This window comes from Myodes glareolus, chromosome X, assembly GCF_982192425.1.
Source record: "Myodes glareolus chromosome X, mMyoGla1.1, whole genome shotgun sequence".
Classification (NCBI taxonomy): Eukaryota; Metazoa; Chordata; class Mammalia; order Rodentia; family Cricetidae; genus Myodes; species Myodes glareolus.
Genome location: NC_142053.1, coordinates 83,536,402 through 83,552,962, shown reverse-complemented (window position 1 = coordinate 83,552,962; position 16,561 = coordinate 83,536,402). Strand labels below are relative to the sequence as shown.

Genomic DNA, 16,561 nt, shown 5'->3' with positions numbered 1-16,561 from the left:
ATATTTTTTTAAATACACAACAATATATCCCCATGACTTTTATTAAGACTCACAACAGTGAAAGCAAAGTATTTCAAATGTAAGTACATGTGCCCTTCATTCTAAATTAAAACTATTTTTATTTTAAATGACAGGTGAACACCCCATTTTTAGTTATGAAGGCAACCATTGTTCCTGGACTTTCCTCCTGGGGCTTTAGGTACCAAGCTGTACCCTTAAAGTATAATTCAAGTAAACTTTCTTGTTGCAGTAACCTGTGAGGAAAATCAGTCATTTCGTTCCTGCAGAATCGAGTATGATTTTTTTTATAACCATATAAAGTATTTTGCATGTCTTTTCTAAACACATACTTCATTTTGGAAGGCTCTGCTATTAATTGTAATTGAAGTACCTTGCCTTTGATCCCCTATCACCTTGAGTTGATCATACTTTTTTTTTTTTTAAAAAAAAAGACATTGGAAGTTGCAACCTTAGATTGGGTGTAAAAGAGGAGAAAAGGATATGTTAGGCTGAAACAAAATCTACTGTTAGATATTTTTGGAAGTCTTTTGGTGGGGAGGGTTCTGAGACAGGGTTTCTCTGTAGCTTTGGAGCCTGTCCTGAAACTCGCTCTGTAGAGCAGTTTGGCCTCAAGCTCACAGAGATTTGCCTGTCTCTGCCTACGGAGTGCTATATTAAAGGTGTGAGCAACCACCACCCACCTGGCCTATTGTTACATATTTATACATTTATAATTGTGAGAACCGAACCATTCTGTAATTATACAAAACACATCGCCATAGCCATGAGCTGAAATGTTGGCATTTTGAAATTTCACTGATCCAAAAGCCATCTAGTTTGATCCTGATCCTCTTAAAGGTGCTAGGAAAAGTCTTTAGGCTGGAAATGTTGGTGACTACCGTAATCCCAGAACTTGGGACATGAGAGCAGGAGGACAGCGACTTTGAAGGTAGCTATATGATTTCCAGGAAGTACATTGAAAGTGGCTGTTTCAAAAAAGAGCCCCCAAAGAAGACAGTGTTATGAGCTCTTATAGTCTATGATGGTTATATAAATATGCTAAAATTTTAACACAGGAGAAAGAAAGGGTAACCACTAGGCAATCCTAGATTGGTGCTCTGTTTTTAAAGACCTTTCCGTACGCCTGGAGACTTGCCAATGCTGTTCATTAGGATGAGAAAGAATTTGCAAACACTGAAGCTTCCTTTGAGTTCTCTTTGATCCTCACTGGTTAGGAATTTCTGGGCAGAACAAGGGAAATGCTTTACAAACAGCACTCATTAAAGGCCCATCTTCTGACCTTTAAGGTACTAAGATTGCAACTGTGTGTTGTTTCACTCAGGTGGTACAGATGCTGCATGTTCTAACTCTAAACTCTTTGACAACCAACACTTGTCACCTATGAACTCCTTAACCACATGACTTCCTGAGAACAAAGCTTTCTTCCTAAGGCTTCAGAATCACTGAAGCAGAAGCAGTGATATATACATTACAGTGCCGAGTGAAGTGTAAATTTCAGTGATGAGAGTTGAACTGCTCAGATGATTGTCTAGAAACAAATTCGTCTTAATAAGTAGTTTTCAGTTACCTTTCTAGGTGTTTGTTCCAGTGCACAAAAAAAGGATTAGCCATTCTCTATGAGGGAACTTAACCTCCCAAGGTGCTTATTCTTTCACTCCTAACAACTACTGACAGCACCATCATAGGATGTGAGCAACAGAGGCCACAGGACTATGTGTAACTATGAGTACATTTTTTTTTCTGGCATACTCAATCTAGGACATTAATTTCCCTGTTGAGTGAGAGCTTGTTACCCTGCCTGACTATAAAATAAAAGTCAAAACCAGCTCTTCATTCTGTCTACTTTCCTGATGCACTACCATTATTTTATATTTGTTTTTGCTGGTACGTCCAGAGGAGTGGCTAGGCTTGTACATTAATAAAGACTCAGTGGGAGAAGCATAAAAGTAAAGTGTAACTGTCTATAAAATGGGTTAAATTTTGACTAGTTAGAATGGTTAAATGTTTCACTCTGGCTTAGTGATCTTTGCTCTCTTACTATATGATCTTATTTTCCTCCTAAAGACTACACAATTACCCTTTAGAAAAAAAAGAAAGCTTCCTGAGAGGTGGGAAATGGAAACACATTGCTGTTATGTTATCTCTGAGTACAAAATCAGTTCAGTACCATAAATGACCTCTGCATATACTTTAAAAATATCACTTAAAATCAAATAAGCAGTATAAATATTGTAAATTTGACTTCACTTTTTTCCCTAAATCAAAACATTTTTGCTACAGGATGAAGCTGTTGCTTGCATGACTGCAACCATTGATACTGCAGCAGAAGCAGACACTGTAAGTAATTGACCCATTTGAGTGGAACCTGGAGCTCTCACTGCTGCTTCCTAGAATTGCTCATTTGATTCTGGAAGAGGATCTGTGATTATTACCATTCTTCATAGAATACTCTGGGAATCTAGAAATCTTAAGAGTAAATCTGTTTCATAATACCTCAAACAAGGATAAGCTCAATTTCTAATAATTTAACTAGTAATGAACAGCAGGACTTCTCAGGGGACATCATGTTTCATTTTTCAATCTGGCTTATTTTCTATTAGGTGGTAGAATTTTGTTTCAATTACCCGATAAGTCAAAACAAGGTAAGGAACAAATAATGACAGTGTGGACTCGAACAAAGAAAGGAAAATGTTTCGAGTGTTCAGATCACATTGATAGATAAAGTGTATCTGTTATTTACTTTGATTGAAGGTTATACAGTAAAGTCAAAAATGGAAGTTTGGTCAGTGGTTTTCTTGAGGTGGCCTTTTACCCCCAAACAAGTACATATTAGTAGTGTCCTTATTTTGAATGAAACAAGATAAGAGGTAAATTAAGTAATAAAAGTTAGCTGTATCAGAATAAATGACTCTTTTTCCACTTCCAAAGTGCCATTTCCCATGTTTTCTCTTCTTTAGGGGCCTCTTGAGATGAAATGAAAGGAAGGATTGTTTGTCAGATCAGTATAGAAAAGAGTAAGAAAACTTCTGTATATTAGAGAGGATCATATGAGCAAAGGAATAAGCTCCATAGTTAATTCCAAGTGTTTCAAGCAGATATTAAATGATAAACCACAATAGTGAAAGAACGCAGGTATTGCTGATAGAAAAATGGCTTTGGGGAGTGAAGTAGTATTTTAGGAGCTCCAGCTTCTTGTATCTCTTACAAATCTGTATTAGTCAGGATTCTCTTAAGTAATAGTAATAGAACTTATAGAATCATAGATAGATAGATAGATAGATAGATAGATAGATAGATAGATAGATAGATAGGTAGATAGATAGATAGATAGATAGATAGGATTTGAACAAATGACTTACAGGCTATGGTCCAGCTAATCCAATAGTGGCTTCATATGTATGCAAAGTCCAAGAATCCAGTATTTATTGAGTCTATAAAGCTGGATGTCTCAACTGGTCTTCAGCATATGCTAGAACCCTGGAGAAGTAGACTTTAATGCCAGTGAAGGAATGGATTTGCTAGTGAGTGCAGAAGAAAGCAGGCAAGCAGAGCAAGTTTCTCTCTTCTATATCCTTTATATAGTCTTCCAGCAGAAGGTATGGCCCAGATTAGAGGTGGGTCTTCCACTTAAAAAAAAAAGACTGGTGTGCCCAGTCATTTTTTAGGTTTTAGTTAATTTTAGATGTAGTCAAATTGACAACAAGAATAGCTATCACAAAATCATTATCTTTTCCAGCAAGTGGAAATCAGTCCAGATACCAGCAGGTCTTCTACTGCTTTCAGCACTCAACATGCTCTTCGTCAAGCTCAGATGTCCAAGGAGCTGATTGAGTTGAATAAACAACTTGCATTTAAAGAGGCACTAGCTAAGAAGATGACTCAGAATGATAACCAACTACAGCCCATTCACTTCCTGTATAAGGTAAAGTGTTTTCCCCATCAGCAGCTGGTCATGTCTACCATCATTAACTGATAGAAAGAAGACAAGCACACCACTTTTGATAATGAAAAGACAAGATAATGTGCACAGTGCACCTGGAATTCTATTATCGGGTTTTCTTAAGGATACTTCCTTTACAGGGAATATGTAATTTTGTTCCATTTAATGTACTGTTTCATTGTATGCCATGGGTATGTTTGATAGTTTGATAATGTTACCATAAATGTAGTCCCTACTTATAGAACAAGTGTGTTCTAATAAATGTGTGTGGTTTCTGAGACAGTCACATCTCTTACTAGATGGTCCAAGTTGTAGTATGAATTATTTAAATATATAAGTGGGTAAATTGGTAAACATTTTCCAATGATATGTCTAAATAATTCTTGCTAAATAATAAGTAAACCTTTGTTTGATCTGTCCTAGTTTGCTTTCCCAGTCTAACTGCCTAGCCATCAACTTAGGGTTATAGTCCTTGAAATTTATTTCACTTGGTATACCTTTCTGCTATTTCAGATACAGCCCATCCAGGAAGCATATATGAAAGGAAAGTGTTAGGAATGTTTACAAATCTGAAAAATTATTCTTTTCATTCTTATGTTTGTTCATTTGATGGGGTTTAGAAGTCTATGTAAGTTATTTACGTGTAGAACTTTCAAAGTGTTGCTCCATTGTCTTCTGTTTTCGATGTTGCAATTAAGAAGTACATATGAGCTGGGCAGTTGTGGCACACGCCTTTAATTTCAGCACTCAGGAGGCAGAGGCAGGAGGATCTCTGTGAGTTCAAGGCCAGCCTGATCTATGTAGAGAGTTCCAGGACAGCTAGGACTGACAGAGAAACCCTGTTACACAGAGAAACCCTGTCTCAAAAACATAAAAAGAAGAAGCAGTACATATGACCATGAGTTTCCCACCCTCCAACTGGAAACCCAGGAATTTTTTTTTGTCCCCAGGTATCACTTAATCTTATAGTGATAAGCTTGCTATAGATCACTCCTCATTGATTATGCTGGTGCTGCATGGGTCCTTTCAATTCCCAGAGTGTATCTTCTTTTCTTGGATACTGTTATTTCACCACATTTTCTTTCTTCAATTCCCTTTACTCAGATATTGAACCTCCCAGATTTCACTCTACTCTTCCTACTTCCTCACTCCTGTTTTTTATGCCCATGTCCTTGTCATTTTACTCTACTCCAGATTTTCTTCCACTTCGGTTGAATGTTTTATTTGCCACTAGTTCCTAAGATTCTTATTGAAGCTCTGAATTGTTCTTGTTTATAGAACAATTGTTTCTTGTTTATAGAAACCTTTTTTATGGACAAAATATCTGTATCTAAGATTAGAAATTAAAATTTATCAACATTTTATTCTCCCTGCCTGGACTCTCTTTTCTCCATATCTCCTTACCTTTTTTTGTTTTATTATTGCTTTTACTTAAGAATCTTTCTCAGCTGTCTCTATGGGTTTCCCCCATCATAATCTTGAATCCCCTTGGTTGTATGATCCCTCCTCCCTCTCTTCAACTGAACTCCAGGAACTCATCCCAGTGCTTGGCTGTGAATCACTGCATCTGCTTCCATCAGTTACTGGATGTAGGTTCTATGATGGCAATTAGGGTAGTCACCAATCTGATTACAGTGGAAGGCCAGTTCAGGTACCTTCTCCACTATTGTTAGGAATCTTACCTGGGGTCATCCTTGTGGATTCCTGGGAATTTCCCTAGCACCAGGCAGCTCACAGAGTCTGGATAACCTGCGTAGGACTTAACTAGACCCTATGAATGTGGGTGACAGTTATGTGGCTTGATCTTTTGGGGTTGGGGCTAGCATTGGGACCAACACTTATCCCAGATGCATGAACTAGCTTTTTGCAGCCCATTCCCTATAGTGGGATAGGGATTGCCCAACCTTGGTACAGTGGGGAGGGGTTTGGTCCTGCCTCAACTAGGTCTGCTAGACTTTGTTGATTCCCCATGGGAATCTGAAACACAGAGAAGAGTAGAGACTTCCCTTTCGGGAGTGACTGAAACTTTCAGGCTGGATTGCCAGCCTAGATTCAGCTAAAAAGAGACATGAGGAACCACTCTGCTGACAAGTATTAAATAAAACTCTGCATGACCAGAGAGACTGCACTCCCCTTTCCCCACCACTCTACCCTTACAGCTATAAGCAGAGAATAAAGCACTTCTGTAGGGAAACTGACTAGCTCAGGAGAAAGCTATGCACCGAAAACTTCCTATTGGTGTTTAGTTCTTCATTCTTACATTTGTACAGACACAGTCAGATATTACCAGAAATTTGAAGAAAGTTTCTTTTCTATATTTAGTTTTTTCATTTTATATACTAACTCCAGTTACCCCTTCCTCCCCTCCCCTGACCCCCTCCCCCAATCTACTCCTCAGAGAATCTGATTGTTTCAAAGAAAATGAGGCCAGGTGGTGGTGGTGGTGCACGCGTTTAATCCCAGCACTCAGGAGACAGGAGGATCTCTGTCAGTTTGAGGCTAGCCAGGTTTACAGAGACAGGTTCAGGTTCAAAAGCTACAGAGAAACTCTGTCTTTAAAAAAAAGAAGAAGAAAGAAAATGAAGGAGAGAAAGGAAGGGAAGGAAGGGGAGGGAGAAAAGAAGGAAAAATTAATAAAAGTAATTCATAGGCCAGGCAAAGTAGTATACAACTTTAATCCAAACACTCAGGAGGTAGAAACAGGCTGATCTCTATGATTTTGAGGTCAGTTTTCAAGTTCCAGGCCATCTACAGCTGTATAATGAGACCCTGCCACAAAAAAATAATAATTTATGGTTCTTGGAGACAGGATGTTAAATCAGTTGTCTTCCTATTCTATTTGACCCTCTCTTTCTGTCTATCTTTCTTTCTTTCTTTCTTTTTTCTTGCCTGTATTGTTTTTAGGATAACATTAAAAATCTAGAGTTGGAAGTCCTCAGTCTACAGAAGGAAAAGGAAGAATTGGTTCTTGAACTTCAAACAACAAAGAAGGATGTCAACCAAGCCAAGTAAGAATAAAGTCTTTAAATGCTAAGGCCCTGTCATAAGGTGATCTTGAGAGAATAGAGAAGTTGAAGATTCATTCAATGTACCTAAATGATTTAAACATAGTAGGTAGGGAAAAGAAACCTAGATAGAAGGAAAATTAAATAATTGAGATTTTTTACTTTTTTATATTTAATTATTGGGTTATAGTATGTGCGCATGAGTACAGGTGTGCATGAAGGCCAGAAAATGGTACAAGATCCCCTGACAATAGAGTTACAGATGTTGTTATCCATCTAGTATGTGTGCTGGAAACTGAACTTGGCTAATCTGTAAGAGCGGCATTTGCTCTTAACTCTTAAGCCATCACTCGAGCCTCAATAAAATAACATCTCAGGATGACAATAAAAGCATGCTATAACATAGCAAACAACTAGTGCCCAAATCAATTTTTAGCAGTAACTACAAGTTAGTTTGTTAAGAAAAGGCAGAATTAAGCAGGGCAGCAGTACTGCACGTCTTTAACCCCAGTACTAGAGACAGGTGACTCGTTGTGAGTTCAAGGCCAGTCTGGTCTACAAAGCTACTTACAGGTCATCCAGGACTGTTACACAGAGAATCCCTGTCTCAAAAAAAAAACAAAAAATAAAATATAAAGAAAAAGTTGTATTAGCGTTCACAGGCAGGAAGATTTATTCAGGCTAGTGTGATCAAGGACGGATTTAAAAAGTTAAATGTGAGCAGGCACTTGAAAAATCTTAAGGCCTCCTGGACAATGTTTGTGCCTCTGTTTGTGAATAAAATTAATGCCCAAGTTAATAATTAAAAATCAATCTAGCCATCCATTGATTAGTTAGAATAAAGCTAAGATAGGCAATCAGAACACCTTCTTTTCTTAGACCTTTACCATAGACAGCCTAATTTGCTCTTACTTGGGATTGTTTTCGTTTTCTATTTAATTTAAACCTCATGTTCTTTAGAGTCATATTAAATGCTTACTTTCTGTCTCCAATTTATATAATAATCATCAGGATTAGTGCTTACAACTAAAGCAAGGTGACTTCCTCCCTTGGGACATGAATGGTGGGAGAGAATATATTTGAAGCAGTTCATTTTTATCTACTCAAAAATGTGTTGTTTTACTCTGAAATGAAGCTCTCATTAGTGAGACAGTTTCTATTGAATGGGTTGTATTCATTATTTTAAAGAGGGATGTATCTAAAGTTGTAAACCTGAGAGTCCTTTGTTACATGTTTTAGAATAAACCATTTCACTTCTCTTCTATTACAACTGTGTTTAGGTTGAGTGAGCGCCGTCGCAAACGTCTCCAAGAGCTAGAGGGTCAAATAGCTGATTTGAAAAAGAAACTGCATGAACAGTCCAGACTTCTGAAGTTGAAGGAATCCACTGAGAATACTGTCTCCAAACTGAACCAGGAGATACGGGTAATAAGCTCTTACCCTTGACCACATTGGAACTGCAAGCATAGGTGTTCCATTTACAACCATGCCCAAAGTGATTTCAGGAGAGAAAGTGGGAAGCAGGGCAATCATTTCAGATGTAAAAATGGCCATAAGTATGGTATTCTAGGACATTATGCTAGTCACTGTCTAGAAGCTAAAGTATAAAATTTTGCTTTGACCTTTGACTTCTTTTTTGCATACAGAAATTTTAAGGTTAAACCAAGAGATTAAAATATGTCAATATTTAGTGGTGGTGTTCTGATCTTCTTCCATGACCTCAGGGTACAATTTTGTAAAGTAGTAGCAAGATGTCAGACATCTAGAGAATATTTTCAATTACTGATTGTTTAGCTTGTGCTATCAGCAAAGTGATTATAGCTCATTTGTACTGAATTCTTTAGAATATTAATAGTTGATAGGCAAATTTGTCCCTGATTTTAGGATTAATTCGTTGGAGCCACCTTTAATCCCAGTAATCCAAATGCAGAGACAGGTGAATTTTTCTGAGTTCAAGGTCAACCTGTTCTACATAACAATTTTCAGGCCAATAAGAGTTGCCTGGTGAAGACAGTATCTAAAAAACCAAACAAAATATCTTACTTTCTTGAGGGGCTAGAGAGATGACTTGATAATTAAGAGCCCTTGCTGTTCTTCCAAAGAATCCAAATTCAGTTCCTAACACCCTCATCAGGTGGCTCACCTGGAACTCCAACTCCAGAAGATCCAACACCTCACCAACATTCACACACACACACACACACAAAATAAAAATTAAAAAAACACAAATGCTTCCTTGAAAGTCTACTTATCTAAAGAAAATGTAGGGCTGTATTTAGCTTTTTAAAGGTTTCTTTTTGAGTCTCCATTCGTATGGTCTATATTTGGAAATCCTGTGTAAGTCTATCTAAACTAACCAGCTTTTGTCAGTGACCTTCTCAGCTTAGGTCTAGCCTTCCTCTCTTGTTTATGGCTGCTCTGTCTTTCTGTCCATCAGCCTAGAATAAAGTACACATGACTAACACACTGGTTTTGTTTGGTTTAGTTTACTTTCGTTTTTTGCAGATGATGAAAAACCAACGAGTACAATTAATGCGCCAAATGAAGGAGGATGCTGAGAAGTTTAGACAGTGGAAGCAACAAAAAGACAAAGAAGTAATCCAGTTAAAAGAACGGGTAAGTTAATTAAAGCTTCTCAAAAGCCTAGCTAATGAGCCCTTCTCCAAGCTAGTAATACTAAAGATTCTTTTTGTATATTTGATACCTCCAGAAGTGTGACATTCATGAATTGAACAGCTTTCTATATCTATCATATCCAAGGCACTCTGGACTAGGTACTATGGGAAGTTGAGAGCTGAGTAATAAATGTGCTCTATCCTTGAATAATATCTTGTTTATGCAGGAAGGTGCAATGTAGGCCTGGATTTCTTGAATACAAGGATTAAATTATTGGAGAATTTAAAAATAATACAAAAAGAGACTCAGCAAGTAAAGGTGTTTGCTGCTAAGCCTATCAATCTGAGTGATCCCCAGAAACATATAAAGATGGAAGGAAAGAAGTGTCTCTACAGATTGTTCTCTGGCCTCCACACATGTGCCGTGATACATCCCTAAATACAATGACAAATAAAATAATTTTAAAAAGAACAACACACAAGAAAAATAGTCACTTCAGCAACAACAAGCAGTAACAGAAAAACAAGACCAAAATATATGAGATATAAAACAGAAGGCGGAAGGTATTCATTGAACCTCATCAGTAGCATTTGATGTTGCTGTGGGATCGTTTGTATGTAGAGACACTTTCTGCTTACCTCCAGTGATACTGTGCTAAAACCAGAATGATCTTACAAGCGATTCAGCACCTTACAGATGCTTCTGATCCTAAATACAGGAAGGATTTGGTAGGGGAAAATTCTAAAGAAACCAGTGTCACTAGGGAAAACATACTACTGATGATTGCTTATGGTAATATATAACTCAAAGAGTCAGAAAAAACACTTGATTTAGCAAAATCTTTTAAAAAATTATATTTATTTTATTGTGCAGAGAGAGGAGGACACCATCAGTCAGATTTGAGAGGTCAGAGAGCAGCTTGTGTTGTACCATATGGATTTAAGGCATCAAACTTAGATCATCAGGCTTGGTGGCAAGTACCTTTTCCTACTGGGCCATCTCACCACCCAGCAAGATTTTTATATAGCATTTTTTCAGAAAGATTTTCAAAGTGTCTGTGTTTCGTTTAGTTTAGTTTAGTTTAGTGAGTTTAGTTTAGTTTAGTTTAGGCTTAACAATTGGCAATTCAAAACCAAGTATGCTACTTGGACAGAATACGAGAAGAAAGAGCATAGTATGTAAGAGAAAACAAAAAAACACTTAACAATTGAATGGTTTAATAGAGCACACATGGAAACCACAGTGGAATATCACCTCATATCCAACTGGAAAAGCTGCAATTAAAACAGAAAACAGCAAAGTTGGTGGTAATGTGATGAAATCAGGACCCTCACACATTACTAGTAGAATGTAAAATGGACTGGCCACTGTTTTTTTTAACACTTATCTCATATATGTGTATGTGTGTGGGCATACATGTGCCATGGCACACATGTAGAGATCAGAGGAGAAGTTGCTCTAGTTGATTTTCTCTACATGTGAGTCTCAGTAATCAAACCCAGGTCACTGGGCTTAACAGCAGGTGCTGCCACCCTCCTGCTGGCTTATCTCCCCCTTTTACAAATATACCATCTGTTAAACAGAATTTCCATGAAGTTTGGTTTGCTTGAGAACCTGACTTCAGCCCTCAACACAGACATACTCACACACAAACACACACACACACTGACTTTAATCCTCAACACATATCTGCAGAGGCATTTGACAAAACCCAACCTTCTTTCATAAAACAAAGTTAAAAGATGACTTCCTGAATCTGTTAGTCATTTATGTAAAACTAACATTAGATTATACTCAATGATAAAAATTTTTCTCTTAGATAAGGAACAAGGATGTCCACTCTTATTGCCTTCTCTTAAATATTCTCATACTGATTCTAACCTGTAAAATTGTTAGCATATAACATGACCAAATATACAGAAAATTCCAGAGGGTGCACTAAAATATTTCTGCTAACATATCAGTTCAGCAAGGTTACAGGATACGTAGTCAATATAACAAAATAAGTTGTGTGGTTGGAAAGATGACTCAGTGGTATTTCCTGCTCCTTCATAGGACCTAAGTTCAGTTCGCAGCACCCACATAACAACTTACAACTACCTATAACTCCAGTTCCAAGAAACCCAATGCCCTCTTCTTCTGGTCTCATCAGGCTCATGCATGCACATAGTATACATAAATTTACACAAGTAAACACATGTGCACATAAAATAAATAAATAAAATTTTAAAGCAGTAAAGTTGTATTTTATATATAAAAATAGGGATTTTTTAAATTTAGAATAGCCTCAATATAAATACTTAGGAATAATTAGCAAAAGAAATTTCCAGTTTCACACTGAAGACTATAAAACATTAAATTAAAGAACCAAATATAAGATAGTTCGTGTTCATGGGTGGAAAGATTTGATATTCTAAAGATAGAATATCCCTCAGATTTCTTTGTAGATTCAATAAAGTCTTAGTCAAAACCCAACTAGACTGGGCTGTTCTACGAATCAATCATTGGTGTCAGTGAGAGACCATGTCTTAAAAAACAAGATAGATTGCTCCTAAGACATAACACTTGAGCCAGGGGGTTGGGGGTGGTGCACGCCTTTAATCCAAGCACTCGGGAGGCAGAGGCAGGAGGATCTCTGTTAGTTTGAGGCCAGCCTGGTCTACAAGAGCTAGTTCCAGGACAGGCTCCAGAAGCTACATAGAATGCAAATGCATCTGTATGAGGATGTTTGTGCATACATACATGTACACATGGTGGAAGTGAGAGGTGAGTCTCAAGTGTTCTTTCTTTCTTTCTTTCTTTCTTTCTTTCTTTCTTTCTTTCGTTCATTCGTTCTTTCTTTCTTGGTTTTTCAAGACAGGGTTTCTATGTAGTTGTCACCAAGCCTGAGTTCATTTACTGGAACCAACATGTTTAGAAGGAGAGAACTGACTTCCACAAGTTCCCCTTGAACCTCCTCACTATGCATACACATACATCTAAACAAATATATAATAAAATTTAAATATATGTAACAGCTAAAACTATGAATTTCTTAGAAGAAATGAAAGGTGTTAATATTTATGACCTTTGATTAGGCAAAAGATTTTTATTTTTCTTTTATTAATTAATTACTTTATTGTTTACTTTTTACATACCAATCCCAGTTGCTCCTCCCTCCTCTCCTCCTGATCTCCCCTTCCCCACACCCTACCTCCTATCTGCTCCTCAGAGAGGTTAAGGCCTCCCCTGGAAAGTCAACTCTATGACTGTCTCATCCCCTCATTGAGGCAGGACCACCCTCTCATGCCTAGGCTGAGCAAGGTGTCTCTACATAGAGAATGGACCCCACAAAGCTAGTTCATGTATTAGAGTTAGATCCTGGTTCCACTGCCAGTGGCCCTACATACTTCTTAAGCCACTCCATTTTTTTTAATTGGATACCTAAAATTTATCAAATAAAAATTAGATTAGACAAACTTAAAGCTGCTCTACTGTAAACAATACCCGCATGAAAATTAAATAGTACACGAATGGCAGGAAGTATTCATAAGTCATATAGCTGCCAAGGGTCTTATATTGAAAGTACAAAAAAATCTTACCACTCAGTAAACATAATCCAGTTGTAAGGTGAGTAGAACAGCAAAGTGCACAAAAGGTGCTCAGTGTCATTTGCCATCAGGTATATGCAAATAGAACTCACAATGACATACCACTTCACACTCACTGAGATAATTATTGTGAAAAGAAAAGACAGGGTTTGGCAAGAATTCAGAATAGATAACATCATACATTTGCTGGTAGGATGGAAAAATGGGGTAGCTGCTTTGACAAACAATTGACAGTTTGTTAGGCTAATGAGGTACTGTATGATCCAGGGATTCTACTCATGGTTCTATCTACTGAGAAGGTATAAAGGCATGCCCTTGTAAAAACTTGTATACAGATGTTCAAAAATGTAGGCAGAAACCTGAGTGTATCAATAAGTATATGTATGAATAAAGATATATGTATAGAGTGAAATACACGATCATGAAAAGAAATTAAGTACTGGTAGATGCTGCAGCACAGATGAACCTTGAAAACATTATGCTAGTCACAAATAATGATATATTATAGGAAATGTCCAGAACTGACAGATTTTATAGGTAGAAAATAGTAGTTACAGTGACAGTGTTGTGTCATGATAGGTAAATGTTAACCGAGGTTTCTGTCCCACCAGGTCCTGCAGTCATTCGGTCCCAAAGAAATGCACAGAGGTCTACATTAATCATAAACTGGTTGGCCTATTAGCTCAGGTTTCTTATTAATTAATTCTTACATCTTAACCCATAATTCTTGTCTGTGTTAGCCACGTGGCTTGGTACCTTTCATCAGCGAGGCATTCTCATCTGCATCTTCCATATCTGGGTGACAACTGCAGACCCAATCTTTCCTCTTCCCAGAATTCTCCTGTTCTCTTTTCCCCACCTCTACTTCCTGTGGCTACTGGCCAATCAGTGTTTTATTAAAATACAAGTGACAGGATAAAAAACTATTGTCCATAGCACTTCCCCCCCTTTAAAAAAACAAAAAATCTGAATCTAATATCTTTTGTTTTAATTTTTGTTCAGACTATTATTCATAACATCTTTTAACCAACATTCTAAACATAGATAAATGTCCATAAACCATTTTGGGGGAATGTAAGCATAGTTTTACCAGCTACTTCCTGCTGATTGGGGACACTGATAATCTTATGGGGACCTAAAGAAAATTTAAGATTATGGTCAAATCCTGACTGGAAAATTCTGTGAGGCTTGATCATCTCAGCGAGCGGTCTTGAAACTGTTCTGGATGCAGAAATCAGAGGAAACTCTAACAGAGGTCCTCTGAAATGTTGAATCATCTGTACCATCTGATCCTATTGGAGATTCTTCAGGGGGTCTTCCTTGATCAAACCTGATTTTTCTTAGCCCAGAATGAATCCACAGCCTCTCATTTCCTGTGGAAACAAAAGCAAACTCTCTTCTCCAAAGTAACATACCTTTTGACTTAAATTTTGAAGTCAAGACATTTTAAAAACATATATGTTGAATAAATCCAGCAGCATTTATAATCAAATATCTTTTAGCAGTTTTGCTCCTTCCTCAACCATCAAACAATTTAAAGACAACACAATAACATAGAGTATCCGGGCTCTGTATTTTTCATCTTTATGTGGCTTTATTTTAAACTCTATTTCATTTATTTTTAATTTTTAGCTGTTTGAAACAGGGTTTTTCTGTGTATCTTTGGTTGTCCTGGAACTCTCTCTGTAGACCAGGCTGGCCTTGAACTCATAGAGATCCGCCTGCCTCTGTCTCTCAAGTGTTGGGATCAAAGGTGTGTGCCACCAACCCCAACTACTCTCTTTCTTTCTTTTTTATTTTAAGGACTTTATCCTTTTTCTTTTCTCTCACAAGCCTACATATATTTTTAAACACACTGTAAACCATTTAGAGGTTTTCTTCATCTGAATTTATCTTTACTGTTTATCTCTCTTTTTTAGACCACATGAGTCTTTAATTTGCTAAACAATATTGCTAGGATTAAACCTGGGTTGGATCCAGCCCATTCCTTAGCTTTCTGAGAGCCTAGCTTCATGGTGGAGGTACTGGCTGGAGCCATGTTTATTGCCACAACTCTATGGAGTTTCAAGGTCCCTGACACCAAGAAGCATGCTGTCAGCAATTCATAAACACCATTTAAGTGTTTGGTGGCAGTGCAAAGTTTCGTAACTAAAGCTGAGTCAAGAAGCCTCTCTTAAATGAGAGAGGCTTGCCTCTAGTAAAGAGAGCAAACCCAAGAAATTACTGGTACCAAGAAGCCATGCTTGATGCTGTTATTTTTTGTCTAGAATTTACTTCCCAAGCTCTCTCAGGTTTTCTGTATATGCAGTTGTCCACACGTTGGGCACCATTTGTTAACAGAGATTTCTATTCTGCCCAGTCCTGAAGCTGTTCAGTCCCAAGAAACTACGCCAAGGTCTGCATTACTTATAAACTGATTGACCTATTAGCTTAGGCTTCTTATAGCTTATATTAGCCAATAATTTTTTTCCCAGAGAAAAAAGAAATCTCTTTATTTAAAACTGCAGCGTTTTTTTTTTCTCTCTGTGAGTCTACAAGTTTACAGGAGAGGAGAGAACTGCCCCAACCCTGCCTCCCACCACCCTCCTACCTGGTCCTTTGGTGGGAGGGATTCCCCACTGTGACAGTCCTGAAGATCCTGAGGATGTCTGAGGGGGTCTGAAGGGTTCAGGGCTGAGATGAGACCTTGTTTATGTCTTCACTCATACCTGGCATTCTGCAGCCTCCCTCTTCTCCCCATCCCCTTGATTTTGGCATGAGATTTAGAAAATGAACAGAAACACTTATTTCTGTAGCCCATAATTCTTGTCTGTGTTAGCCACGTGGCTTGGTACCTTTTTTGGTGAGGCAGTCACATCTTGATTCCTCTGTGTCTAGATGACGACTGCAGACTGAATCTTTCCTCTTCCCAGAATTCTCTTGTTCTCTTTTCCCCACCTCTACTTCCTGCCTGGCTACTGGCCTATCAGCATTTTATTAAAATACAAGTGACAGGATAAAAGACAGCAGGTAAAGGAATTGAGATTTCTTTCTGTGGTAGTGAAAATGTAGTGAATGTGATGTTGATTTTACATCAGTTCTATGAATATGCCAGAAGCCATGAATCATACATTAGGTGATTAAATTGCATTATGCATTATCTCTATAAAAGCACTAAAAACAAAAGAAGGCTGTCTATAAAACCCTAGGCTATTACTTTACAGAAGTGGATATGCTATATTGCCAAGAATCTTCATTTTGTTCACTTTCATTTTTCCATTGACTAAAGCAGTGATTGTATATTATAGTATACATTCAGCTAATGTTTACTGAATTATCATGGTGATAAGAAATGTAAATATACGTTTCAAAAATTAATCAATGGCCAGATCACCACCTGGCACACGCCT

General features: G+C 37.6%; 1 protein-coding gene across 3 annotated transcripts in view; it reads left to right on the top strand.

The window, feature by feature from the left end:
* The window catches only part of Kif4a (kinesin family member 4A), a 107,076-nt gene that overhangs the window by 62,878 nt on the left and 27,637 nt on the right, over positions 1 to 16,561 (top strand). For all 3 annotated transcript variants that reach the window (XM_087903098.1, XM_087903099.1, XM_087903097.1), the window contains exons 13-17: positions 2,302 to 2,358; positions 3,758 to 3,943; positions 6,866 to 6,969; positions 8,247 to 8,391; positions 9,472 to 9,582. In XM_087903098.1, coding sequence (XP_087759224.1) covers positions 2,302 to 2,358; positions 3,758 to 3,943; positions 6,866 to 6,969; positions 8,247 to 8,391; positions 9,472 to 9,582 — 603 coding nt within the window. The remainder of the gene's footprint in view (positions 1 to 2,301; positions 2,359 to 3,757; positions 3,944 to 6,865; positions 6,970 to 8,246; positions 8,392 to 9,471; positions 9,583 to 16,561) is intronic.